This window comes from Herpailurus yagouaroundi, unplaced genomic scaffold (genome assembly GCF_014898765.1).
Source record: "Herpailurus yagouaroundi ecotype Mexico unplaced genomic scaffold, PumYag 140, whole genome shotgun sequence".
Classification (NCBI taxonomy): domain Eukaryota; kingdom Metazoa; phylum Chordata; class Mammalia; order Carnivora; family Felidae; genus Herpailurus; species Herpailurus yagouaroundi.
Window position 1 is genome coordinate 63,330,931 of NW_024412395.1, and position 14,246 is coordinate 63,345,176.

The window sequence follows — 14,246 nt, forward strand, 5'->3', positions numbered from 1 at the left end:
GGTGATGGGTATTGAAGAGGGCATCTTTTGGGATGAGCACTGGGTGTTGTATGGAAACCAATCTGACAATAAATTTCATATATTAAAAAAAAATGAAATACTTGCCAACAACGAAAGGAGAAGGTTATTAAAAAAAAAAAAGGCTTAAATAAAAGTGTAAGATATGAACAACCCAAGTAAATTTGAAGACAGAGGGAAGAAGACAAATGATAAAATAACTGAAGATGCTTTAAGAGACTACCGAATACACAGGGGAACAAGATGCCTTAGGAAACAGGAAAAAAATGACAAAGAATACATGGAGAGAGAAAGTACTCTTCTTTAAAGATTAGAAAAAAAGAGAAATCAAAATGACCTGTAAGAGACCAATGACCTTAGAATCAAAATTGCATAGGACTCCAGTGAAGGCATAAAACTATAAAATTCTCCCAACTGCTTATCCTTCAGGCCCTGCTCTACTCAAGAATTACTGATATTGGGGTGCCTGGGTAGCTCAGTTGGTCAAGGTCTGACTTTGGCTCAGGTCATGATCTCGCAGCCCGTGAGTTCGAGCCCCCGCACCTGCTTCAGATTCTGTGTCTCCCTCTCTCTGCCCTGCCCCCACTCATGCTCTGTCTCTCAAAAATAAACATTAAAAAAAAAAAAAAAGAATTACTGATATCTACAGAATGCTACACCTCTCTCTGGTCATATGCTTATAGTTAACCCTTATCCTTCTACCTGATCATTGATCAGTCAGATCATTCAGATCTCTTGTGAAGATCTGTTCCTTCTTGTAGTAATACTTAACACTAAGAAGTCTCTTTACTTGCCCTTTCCTCACTGGTTGCCCTTTTCCTGTGTAAACTATTGTCCTATTCAATTTCTACCCATCTTTCAATGTCTGGACAAAATGATGCTTTCTCTATGAAGTCATTACTACCAATTCCCACTTGGAAAAAGCTTTCTGCCTTTTAAGAAAACTGTACTTAATAATAATAATCATACCCTATCGGCGGCTTCTTTTAAGTTAATCTTTTAGATTTTCAACTGCTATTTAATTTTTCCGTATCTGTTATGCCTGTCTCCACAGCCAGATTAATAACATCATCAAAAGAGGATCTGTACTCCTCTACAGATTATATAATACTGCTCAATATTTTATCTCCTGTATCGTATGGTCGAGTATGAAGGAGTGGAACCTTCGCTGTTAACCTGTTCTTCATCGTCTATGCAAAACTTCTGGATTCTGGCCACTGCCTCCCAACTTGCACTTTTGCCCTCTTTCCATAGAGAAGCTTCTCTGGCTAAGTTGTATATACCAGTTTCCTTCCTTGGTATGCTCTGCCCTACCTACTGTCCCTAAAACTTAAGAGTTATACAGTAGAAAATGACTGCATGTCCTAGTCATGATTATGAGAAACACTATGGGCTGAATTGTGTCCACAAAATAGATATATTGAAGTCATAGTCCCCAGTACCTCAGAAGGTGACCTGATTTGGAAATAGGGTCTTCACAGAGATAATCAAGTTTTTAAAAATGAGGTCATTAGAGTGGGTCATAATCCAATATGACTGGTGTCCTTGTAGAAAGGAAAAATTTGGACCCAGAAATATGCACAGATTATATGAAAAGAGACAGAGCAAATGCCATTAGAGTGACTCATCTACAAGCCAAGAAACATCAAAGATTGCTAGCAAGTCACCAGAAGCTGGGGAAAAAGAATGAAACAGATTTTCCCTCACTGCTGTCAGAGTCAATCCAGCTAACACCTTAATTTTGGATTTCTAGCCTCCAAAACTATAAAACAATAAATTCCTGTTGTTTAAGCCACCCAACTTTGGGACTCCGTTACGGCAGCCCTAGCAAACTGATAAAATCAAGACTACAACGCGCGAAAGAATCAAACAGCAGGTGGTATTCTTTTTTTTTTTTTTTTTAATTTTCCTTAACGTTTATTTATTATTGAGAGACAGAGAGCATGAGCATGAGAGGGGCAGTGAGAGAGGGAGACACAGAATCCGAAGCAGGCTCCATGTTCTGAGCTGTCAGCACAGAGCCTGACACAGAGCTTGAACCCACAAACCGTGAGATCATGACCTGAGCCGAAGTTGGACGCTTAACCAACTGAGTCACCCAGGTGCCCCAGCAGGTGATATTCTTATAATTATCTCATAAAAATTAAAAAAAAAAAATCACACAGGGATGTATCAATTCTACATTCTTAATGCTTACAACAAATGCTTTATACTCTGCCATATGACCAAACCAAGCTAAATTCTCAAGTGAATCCTTCAGATGAGTAAGCTTAATAATCCTGAAAGTATTTAATAACGAGTACATTTGAAATGTACCTAAATCTCTTAAGATTTTCTGAACCCAAATGTTGGTTTAGGTACTCTCACAAACTGACAGCAAGAGACTTAATACTAAATAGTTCAATTTTTTGACAATGAGTGACTTTCAAAATTTTAAATGTGTATATCCTTTAGCAGAGCAATTTTCACTTCTATTTTTACCTCATATGCTCTACTTCTGTACTTTTCACAACTTTAATTAAAACAAAGAAATGTTAATCTCTAAACTTCACTTTTAATAGGAAGAAAACAACATATTATATATGCACATTTAATATTTGCGATGGTGCTATTTCAAGTCTTCTTTCCGGATCTACCATTACCTAACTCTGCAATCTCAGGCAGGTTACTTAATACCTGTGGTCTCATTTATAAAATCATTTCTAAAAATATGTGATCATAGAACAAAGAACAAGAGCAAGAAAAGTGCCTATGTATTTTGAGGTTGAAAGGAAAGAACCTAAGAGCCAAAGTACCACAGGAAATAAAGAAGACTGCCAGAAAATTATGTCTTGGAGTCCTTCGCCAGACTGAGTTGATCTAAAAATTTCTTCCACAAACATATATTGCTTATATTTTCATTTTTTAATTAAATGAAAAATTAATCTGTGGTGCTGAACCATATGTATATATAGTATAATCCCATTTACTGTTTGAACACCTAAAAAGATATAAACCACTTATTAAAAGTTAGTATTTCTAGGGCATAACACTGGGAAAAGTACAAAGTTTCATTTTCTACTACTTTACCTCTGGGTTTTCTGACATTTTATAATGAGAACACATTAGTATTACTTTAAAATATACGTATTTTTAAAATATGCAGTTATTAAAAAAATTGAGCCACAGTTTCCACATAATTACTGGAAGTATTTAAGGGGCAATTAAATGCCATCATTAAATTTACAGTATATACAAAGATTTTAAGCTTGAGTTTTAAAGCCCTTAAAAACTATTTAAGTGAGTTATATATTAAATGAAAAGTTTTAAAGTCTAATACCATTTATTTCTGCATTTCAGAAATACAGCTTTTGGCACTACATCAGGGGATGGTAAACTATGGCCTGTGAGCTGGCTGCTTGTTATTCTTTTCCAAAGAAGAAATCCAGATAGTTAACAAGCACATGAAGAGGTGCTGAAACCTCATTATTCATCAGGGAAATGCAAATAAAAACCACAATGAGATATCACCTCACACCTGTTAGAAAAGTTATTATCAAAAACACAAGAGGTAACAAGGGAAAAACGTGGAAAAAGCGGGAACCTGCATGCACTCTTGGTGAGAATGTAAATGGGTGCGGTCACTCTGGAAAACAGTATGGAAATTCCTCAAAAAATTAGAAATATAACGAACTACCATAGGATCCAATTAATTCCATTTCTAGGTATTTATCTGAAGGAAATGAAAACACTAACTCAAAAAGATATCTACAAACGCTTGTTCACTGCAGCACTACCTGCAACAGCCAAGACATGGAAATAGCCTAAGTGGCAACTGATGGATAAATAGATAAATTGTGGTGAAAAAAAAAATGTGTGCGTGTGTGTGTGTCGTGTGTGTGTGTATATAAGAATATCAGTCAGCCAAAAAAATGGGGTAAATCTTGCCACTTGCAACAACATGCACGGACCCCAAAGGCAATGTGCTAAGTGGCGTAAGCCAGAGAAAGGCAAAGACCCAATGAACTCACTTATATATGGAATTTGAAAAAATAACAACAAAAAAATAACCCCTTAAAACTGAACTCATAGACGTAGACAATGGACTGCTGGCTGCCAGAGATGGGGAGCTGGAGTTGGCGAATATGGGTGAAAGTAACCAAAAGGTACAAACTTCCAGTTATAAAACAAGTAAGTCCTGGAGATGTCATGTACAGGATGATGACTGTATCAGCAATACTGTATTGCATATTTAAAAGTTGCTAATAAAATAGATCTTAAAAGTTCTCATCTTGGCACAAGAACAGACACTCAGATCAATGGAACAGAATAGAGAACCCAGAAATGGACCCACAAACGTATGGCCAACTAATGTTAGACAAAGCAGGAAAGAAATCCAATGGAATAAAGACAGTCTCTTCACCAAGTGGTGCTGGGAAAACTGGACAGCAACATGCAGAAGAATGAACCTGGACCGCTTTCTTACACCATACACAAAAATAAACTCAAAATGGATGAAAGACCTAAATGTAAGACAGGAAGCCATCAAAATCCTCCAGGAGAAAGCAGGCAAAAACCTCTTGGATCTTGGCTGCAGTAACTTTTTACTCAACACGTCTCTGGAGGCAAGGGAAACAAAAGCAAAAATGAAAGACTGGGACCTCATCAAAATGAAAAGCTTCTGCACAGTGAAGGAAACAATCAGCAAAACTAAAAGGCAACTGACAGAATGGGAAAAGATATTTGCAAATGACATATCAGATAAAGGGTTAGTATACAAAATCTATAAAGAACTTATCAAACTCAACACCCAAAAAACAAATCATCCAGTGAAGAAATGGGCAAAAGACATGAATAGATGTTTCTCCAAAGAAGACATCCAGATGGCCAACTGACACATGAAAAAATGCTCAGCATCACTCATCATTAGGGAAATACAAATCAAAACCACAATGAGCTACCACCTCACACCTGTCAGAATGGCTAACATTAACAACTCAGGCAACAACAGATGTTGGCGAGGATACGGAGAAAGAGGATCTCTTTTGCATTGTTGTAGGGAATGCAAGCTGGTGCAGCCACTCTGGAAAACAGTATGGAGGTTCCTGACAAAACTAAAAATAGAACTACCCTATGACCCAGCAATTACACTACTAGGCATTTATCCACATGATACAGATGTGCTGTTTCGAAGGGACACATGCAACCCCATGTTTATAGCAGCACCATCAACAATAGCCAAAGTATGGAAAGAGCCCAAATGTCCATTGATGGATGAATGGATAAAGAAAATGTGGTGTATGTATACACACACACACACACACACACACACACACACACACACACACACAATGGAGTATTTATTACTCAGCAATCAAACAGAATGAAATCTTGCCATTTGCCACTATGTGGATGGAACTGGAGGGTGTTATGCTAAGTGAAATTAGAGAAAGACAAAAATCATATGACTTCACTCATATGAGGACTTTAAGAGACAGAATAGATGAACATAAGGGAAGGGAAACAAAAATAATATAAAAATAGGGAGGGGGACAAAACAGAAGAGACACAAATATGGAGAACAAACTGAGGGTTACTGGAGGGGTTGTGGGAGGGGGATGGGCTAAATGGGTAAGGGGCACTGAGGAATCTACTCCTAAAATCATTGTTTCACTATATGCCAACTAATTTGGATGTAAATTTTATAAAATAAAAAATTAAATTAAAAAAAAAGTTCTCACCGTAAGAAAACAAATTTCTAACTATGAGTAGTGATGGATGTTAATTAGATACATTATGGCGACCATTAGTACTTTGCAATAAGTACTAATGTAATGATGTTGCAAACCTGAAACTAGTATAATGTTCTATGTCAATTACATCTTAATAAAAAAACTGTTTCTTCTGAGGTAAAGACTATGGTCAGTTATACAAGGCTATGGTTACTTTTTTCAACAGGTATACAACAATGAACTTTTTTCTAAGTAATGTTTCCATATTAGCTAAAATAGTCAATATCCAAACAGAAAGCCAATGAAAATTAAGTTATTCTTACCTGTAACCTAAACCAATCTAATCTCATTCCTCTGAAATCAAATACTTCCCCATCTTCAACTATAACAGTAGAAAAAAGATTACAAAGCAAATTAATGTTTCAACAAATATATAATCACAGTTTTAAATTTAAGATCAAGATAATTCAACTATGGCCATATATACAAAAGAATTAAAAGCAGGGTCTTAAAGAGATCGTTGTAAACCCATGTTCAGCATTATTCACAATAGCAGCATTATTCATAATAGCTAAAAGGCAGAAGCAACCCAAATGTCCACCAACAGTGGAATAGATGAACAAAATGTGGTACATTATTCAGCCTTGAAAAGGAAGGAAATTCTGACACATGCTATAGTGTGGCTGAATCTTGAGGACATATGTTGTGAAATAAGTCAGTGACAAAAAGAAAAATACTGCATGATTCCACTTAAGAGGTACCTAGAGTAATCAAACTCATAGAAACAGAAAGTAGAATGGCGGATACCAGGGGCGAGGGAAATTGAGAAGTTGATATTTAATAGCTATGGAGATTCAGTTTTCAAGATGAAACGTTCTGGAGATTGGTTGAGCAATTATGTGAATACACTTAACCCTATTAAACTGTACACTTAAAAAAAAAAACAAAAATAATTTAATAGCTAAGACAAGGCAGTAATTCTCAAATCCTATAAAAATGTTGATAGAAGGAGGGAGTTATGCTAAGAGAAGTGTTAAGTACAGACTTCTCTCCTAAACTGTTTCTAAGTGTGCTTACATGTCAATTTTGAAGAAGCTAGACTAGAGCTTGAGGAATTCTGTAAACAAAAGCTTTGGACAGCATAGTGAAGTTCTTCAAAATAACTCTTTACAAACCAAATTATCACCAACCAACTTTACAACAGTTTCACTACTTAAGTGTGATATTGATTAAACTAAAATGTATTTATTACTCAAATTTTCAAGGATTTGGATACCCTTTACTTAAAAGGTTACAAAACTAAAATATAACACCAATCTGTTGGAATGAAGTTTTCAAATAATGAAGAGGCAATCTAGTATATGACATTAACTTTTGGGATTGACAGACCGGAACTTAAAATTCCTATAGTAGCACTTAATACCTGTTAGAGCTTGGGAAAATCATGTTAATAATGGAGAGGTTAACTCTCAAATCTTAAGTTTCCAAACCTACCAAATAAAAGCATAAAGAACTTTTTAAAATTGATGTGGATTAAATAGGATAATATAAGTGCCTGGCAATTTTTAAAATGTTTTATCAATAGTACATACTATTGTCACAGGTGATGCTTGGACCACATATATACTTCATTATGTTTCTTTGTTGTTGTTGTTGTTTTTTTAATTACAAAATGCCTTTTTTCACCTGCTGAATAATAAAATATTTCAAGCTATAATTCTCATTATTTTTATAAATGTCACACACCCATTTTGGAAACTTTTGTTTCACAGAGAACAAAGCTAAGACAAAAGAGAACAGATTAAATATGTCCAAAAGTAAGTGAGTCTATAAAAATTAACTGTGAAATCCCCTCCTTGAAAATCAAATTTGAAAACCTAATTAGAAGAAAATATGCTTTTATTTAAAAGACTTACCTTGTTTTACACTCAGGGAAGTCATAGTGTTAACAAAAGAGGACATGATGATTGATTCATCTTCAGGGCAAACAGAAAGATTCTAAAAGAAGAAACAAAAAATAATGTTAAGAACATCTAACAGGGGAAACAATTCATAGGTCCACTAACTGGTGGGTGGATACACAAGATGGTATATCCATACCAAGGAATATTTTTCAGCCTTAAACAGGAATGAAATGTTGATACATACATTAACATGGATGAATCTCAAAAACATACTAACTGAAAGAAATAAAAAACAAAGATTATATAGTATATTATTCCATTTATACAAAATTTTTTGTTAAAAAAAGGCAAAAGTGACCAAAAGGAGATGAATGGTTGGTGGGGATTTAGAGCATCAGTACACAAGAAAAAGGTACACAAGAAAACTTTTAAGTGTTGGAAACTTTCTATGTCTTGACTGTAGTGGCTGTAATGTGAACGAACACAGACAGTTGCTAAAATTCAAACTGTACACTGAAAATAGGTGACATCGTGTGTATTATACTTCAGTAAGATTAGGACCAAAAACATCCCTTTCAAGCCAGCTAAAAAAATGAATAGCATATAAAGTACATCTGAAGTTGATAATAAATAATACATTTTTTAATAAGTGAATGCTTAGCTCACTAACAGCATAATTTTCAAAACTTGCACAATGTGAACATACACAATTTCACTGAACTGTACACTTGAAAATAGTGAGGGGCGCCTGGGTGGCGCAGTCGGTTAAGCGTCCAACTTCAGCCAGGTCACGATCTCGCGGTCTGTGAGTTCGAGCCCCGCGTCAGGCTCTGGGCTGATGGCTCAGAGCCTGGAGCCTGTTTCCCATTCTGTGTCTCCCTCTCTCTCTGCCCCTCCCCCGTTCATGCTCTGTCTCTCTCTGTCCCAAAAATAAATAAACGTTGAAAAAAAAAATTTTAAAAATAGTTAACGCAGAAAATGTATATTTTACCACAAAAAACAAATTTGACATCTATTTCATCAACTATATTAACAGGTTAATCTTAGTTCTAAATTTAAATCCTACCCAATGGTTAGAAACACTATGCAGGTACTTCACAACAGAAGAGGGTATAAAAAGCTCATGCATTGTAATTAAAGCCTAAATTCAAATACTGGCTCTACTACTTATGAACTGTGTGATACGGAGCAAGTTACACAAAGTCGATTTTCTTCAACAAATAATGATAACCATACCTATCCTCAGAGGATTGTTGTATAGATTAATAAAATATCAATAAATCTGACAATTATTAATATTAGTATTACTGCTATTATAGTACTATAATTCTAGGAAAAAAAGACATTAATCTCCCTAGTGTTGTTAAAATACAGTTGATGAAAAAGACACCAAAAGATACGGAATGACTTAAAATTTTTAATGCTGTAACATAAACCTATAAAATTAATAAAATATCCAACCAGCCACAGCAAGTTTAAAACTGACATGAAACCAGGAGACTGGTTTACATTCTGATAGCACAAAAGCCTCTGGTTTATCTGTTAAGTAGTAACTATTAAAATAGAAGTACAGCAAAGCAATAACATTCTAGAGACAAAATCAGCTTTTCTAGACCTTTTTTAATGGACATTGTAAACAGGAAGCATCTGAGCTCCACCTAGCGGATAAAGGAAAAAATACACCAATTCAGGATAGTAACCTATAAGGAGTATTTAATTCAAGGTAAACAATGCCATGAAAGACATTTTCTTTTCTCATTTACATTTTTTAGGTAGATTTGAAAAAGAAAAATCAGGATTTCAAAGTATGGTTATTTCTCTGGAAAACCAGTAGCTTTAGAATAGTCTTCTTTTTTTTTTTTTTTTTAAGTTTATTTTTATTTATTTTGAGAGAGAGGGAAGGAGACAGAATTCCAAGCAGGCTCCACTCCGTCAGCACAGAGTCCTATGTGGGGCTCCAACTCATGAATACGAGATCATGACCTGAGCCGAAGTAAAGAGTCTCAGATGCTTAACTGACTGAGCCACTCAGGCACCCCTAGAATAATCTTAATACAAAGAGAATTTGTGTTGTTCTTCCTTTATACTGTATATTAGCTTACAGAACTTTTTTAGACATCTTGATTTTATAAATGAAGTAAAAAAAAAAAACAATTTTCCTTACAGTTAGCTTATTTGGAATAAAAATAAATCTATATTAAGATGAAAAAGACTAAATTATGGAAAGCAAAAAAAAAAAAGACTAAAAATCAATAGAGGAAAATTCAAATTGAAAATAAAATCAGGACATTTAATCTTATTAGGACATCTAGATGAATTTTGTTTTAAAAGTCTGGTCATTTCTAATATACTATGCTAAAAGATTTATCTTCTGTGTTTTATCTAATACTTCGTTATCAATTATAAAGTCTCCATCATCTCTTCTTTATTGCCAGAGCCAATGTCCAAGTTCAGGCTCTCATCAGCTCTCTTCTAATCTCTCTGTTTCCTCCCTTGGCCCCCAGCAATCCATCACCATACTGAGCCACAGTAATCTAAATAATAAATCAGATTTATGACTAACCTCCTCTACTGAAAGGCCCTCTATAATTTGGTCACTGTATACCAACCTCCACCTGCCAGGTAAAGAATAATTCCCTGAATTGTGCTCAGTCTGAGCTTTGTACACACTTAAGCATAACACTATGCTACAACACTTGACTACAACTAAATGTTTTCTCCCCTCTAGGTGATGATCCCCCTTAACAAGATAGGAAAATGACTTGTTTACATTTGTATCTATCACTTGGCACTAGATTATACTGAGCAAACAAATCAGTTACTAGAAAGGAGGGAAGGAAGGAACAACAGGGAGAGTAACATGAGACAGTTTTTACCTGCACAAGTTCATTGAGAACAACAGCATCAAAGCCAGAGAGGTACTGCACATAATACCTCTGCATTACAGGTCCATATTTCCTTACATGTGCTCTAAGCTCTTCCATGTAAAATATTAATTCAGCAATGTGCCTTTTTAAAAAATCCAAGAAAAGTATTTCAAAAAATAAATTCATCATTAAGGAAAATATAAAATGTATCTGATATTACTACAAGAGTTTTTTTCTTAGAAAAAGCATTATTAAATATAATTTTATGTCAATTCCTTCCTAAAGACATTTCCATGATGCAAAGCAAAAATTAAAAAACAGCTATGACTAAAAAGTTGATAAAGGAAAATAAAATTAGAGTATCTCATAAATTACATCATTAAAAAAAAAATCACAAACGGAAGAGGATTAGAGGATTAGAAGAATTAAGATTTTTCTGTAAGCTCTTATTTCTGTTTCATTTATCTAATTCCTATTGAAGGACTGTGTACTAAAATGATAAAGACATTTCAAATAACACACTTGGTTCATTAAGGTTCTTATTTAAATTTTTGTGTAGTGAATCATTTTAAAAAATGAATTCCAAAGAAAATATGACTGGTTATAGCAAGAAAATAAGAACTTTATGACCATCTAGGTTTAGGAAACATTACAAGCCCTAATATTAAGCTAACACTGACTCTGTATTTTAATTCATATCATCTAATGGTGTATTACAAATATCCCTTTATTATGAAATGTGAAAAGCTCTAAAAAAGGTTTTCAAAATAATTTAACTTCAATGTCCCCAAATTCCACATCCCATACATCAAAACATTCAAAAAATAACTCTTTAAATGTTGCTAACTTACTTATCTATAAAGTCATCTGCACTCTTCTTTGGCATGTTATCTGCATGACGAAGTAGCCAGATAATTTCATCACGGGCAAAGGATAATGCCATAAAAACAAAAAGTGCCTAATTAAAAAAAAAAGAACATTTGCTTATTCTCATGCCAAGATTATTAACAAAACCTATTCATAATCTTTGTCTAAGTGAGAGCCACTGGCAAGAACTGATAATATGAAGTTCAAAGACAAAAATGAGAACACAGAAGAAAACCTAGAGACAGGTATCAAGGGGAGTACACATTCAAACATGAAGTGAGAAAAATGCAGGAAGGTGTGATGTATGAATGTCAAGTAAGCAAATTCATTCTCAGTTAAATATAAATTTTAGTAGTTTTCCATAGAGAATTTTTTAAAAATTTTAATTGGCACACCTACAGTTAAATAAGAATTCAAATTTTAGTAAAATTTCATAGAATTTTTTTCATTTTATTTATAATTTTTTTTTAACGTTTATTTATTTTTGAGACAGAGAGAGACAGAGCATGAACGGGGGAGGGTCAGAGAGAGGGAGACACAGAATCTCAAACAGTCTCCAGGCTCTGAGCTGTCAGCACAGAGCCCGACACGGGGCTCGAACTCACGGACCGCGAGATCATGACCTGAGCCGAAGTCGGCCGCTTAACCAACTGAGCCACCCAAGCGCCCCGAATTTTTTTCATTTTAATATGGTACACCTGTAGTTGAAATAAGAATTAAATCAATTACCTTTGGACCTAGCAAGCCAGGTTGATCAGAGAGGACAGTAGCCAATTCTTTCAGTGCAGATCTTAAAAATTTGCGTCTTTCTCTGTGCATTGAACCACTATAGGGAAAGACATCAATATAACTTATCTGTTTCTACTAAAATCATTATTGGCAATTAAATAACTTACCATTTCAGGTCAATTTACAAACATTTTTTAGGAAGCACAAGCTCCTACAAATATCTTCTATATGTATGTCATATCATTAAATGACTTTCCAAACTTATGTTTATCCTGGCCTTCCTTGCAGTGTTTTTATAACCATGTTTATTCTGTTACTCTCCACCTATCAAAATCCTACCCAAACTTCAAGACCAACCCTTCAAGAAGCATTTCCCAATATCCAGATGCCCATTTTTGAATAATGTCTGCAACTTTAATACCATTTAGCCTAGCACTTTATAAAAGTGGACTGTGAAATCCTTGAAAACAAGCAATGTTCTACTACATACATTTTCTGTCACCCCCACAAAGAAAATCAATGAACACAACTTATTAAATATCTGATTATATCCTACTTTATTAAGTATATTCTTATTAAATAGGTAAGACTAATAAACAAGAGCTATATATAATAAAGATATTAGGATGAGATCATTTGGTAATCTTCAAAAACAGAAAGATGAGGAAAGGAAAAGATAATCATAAATATTCACTACTAGGTATTTTTAAAATAAAATGCAAATTTAAAAGAATTACTCTTACATATTAATGTGGAAAAAAATATCACAGAATGTTCTAAGTATTCCAACTCCTCACACTATGCAAAATACACAGTCCCAACAAAGTTTTAAGATTTTGATAGGTGCAAAAAACAGCACCCTCTGCCCACCCCCTCACACACACACACACCCCTCCTAGTTTCACCCTGTCATCTATAAAACAGGGATGATGACACCTCCCTGAAAAAATACATCTTTCATGATGTCTGATACATAGTATTATTACATTAGGCTAATTCCAATGACAAGCTCTTTTTTATCTTACAATAATAAAGTCATCCAATACAATTTCTAAGAAAAGAGGCAATGTTATTTTGGCTATTTTATTACACCGAGTTGTGGCAAGGAGTCTGTGGTGTTATTAATACTGAGAGAAAATGTCTATAAAGTACCATGCTTGGCACAAGGTAATGAGGAATTCCTATGAGGAATTCTTACTGCTTACTACCTACAACTACTTTATATAATAAAGGGGGAAAATGCCTTACCTTTAAAAGAATTTCATAAAAGATAGCTAAGAATCATATATGTGCCTACAATAGAGTCTATCCCATGAAGAAGTGATAATCATTTGTATTTCTGTATGTCAAGAAAGGAATGCTAACACACTCCAAAATATATTAGTACTAGAAAATAACTTTTTAAATATAAGCATTTCATTCAAGTGAAAAAATATGCATGAGGAAATAGGTCACTGACAGCAATGAATAAAGATGGTTTAAATTCCCAAAATCCATCGTATAGCCTAAACCTAAATTCTGAAACTTCTTGTGGTTTTTATATTTTCATCGATGGCAGTGGTGCTTTATACTCTGCTTTACAGAAATACGGATGGATCAGATAAGATTACCTAGGCTCAGTGGAGAAAATATTTTATAGAAGTATATATGTAACACTGAATTATCAAATTATTTATAATTATTTCATGAGAAAATCAAAAAGTTGTTCAAAGATCTTAAATATGATAATTTTTAAGTTATTCTATATACTTACTAATATAAAATATTTACTACAATTAGATAAGGGCATGAGGATAACATACTTTGAAAAGTAAATACTATTTGGGAGAGTATAAAGATATATCTATGTTCATGAAGTGGTACAAAAATCATCACACCTTGAAAAGTATTGATATGAAAGCATAGTGATGGCAAAAGATCTGAATGATACCTAAAATAAAAGACCTTTGTATGGTACTTGCTTAGAGCATTTTTATCAACACTTCAAAAATATTCCAGATCTGTCTGTACTAACCTGAAGCTTACTAAATACTGAGGATATATACTTCTCATTGATTGGCCCACTTCTATCCCATATTGCACACCATTAATCTGCAGTATGTGAACAAAATTATGCTTTAAGACAGAAATTCTTGTTGATTACAAGTTCC

General features: G+C 34.1%; 1 protein-coding gene across 5 annotated transcripts in view; it reads right to left on the reverse strand.

The window, feature by feature from the left end:
* Positions 1–14,246, reverse strand: part of NCKAP1 (NCK associated protein 1) — a 109,281-nt gene that overhangs the window by 44,184 nt on the left and 50,851 nt on the right. For 4 of the 5 annotated variants that reach the window (XM_040475579.1, XM_040475581.1, XM_040475578.1 and 1 more), the window contains 5 exons: positions 12,097–12,193; positions 11,352–11,458; positions 10,510–10,642; positions 7,646–7,727; positions 6,053–6,111 (listed from right to left, as the gene is read on the reverse strand). In XM_040475579.1, the coding sequence (XP_040331513.1) occupies positions 6,053–6,111; positions 7,646–7,727; positions 10,510–10,642; positions 11,352–11,458; positions 12,097–12,193 (478 nt within the window). The remainder of the gene's footprint in view (positions 1–6,052; positions 6,112–7,645; positions 7,728–10,509; positions 10,643–11,351; positions 11,459–12,096; positions 12,194–14,246) is intronic. The other variant, XM_040475582.1, reaches the window with a different exon arrangement.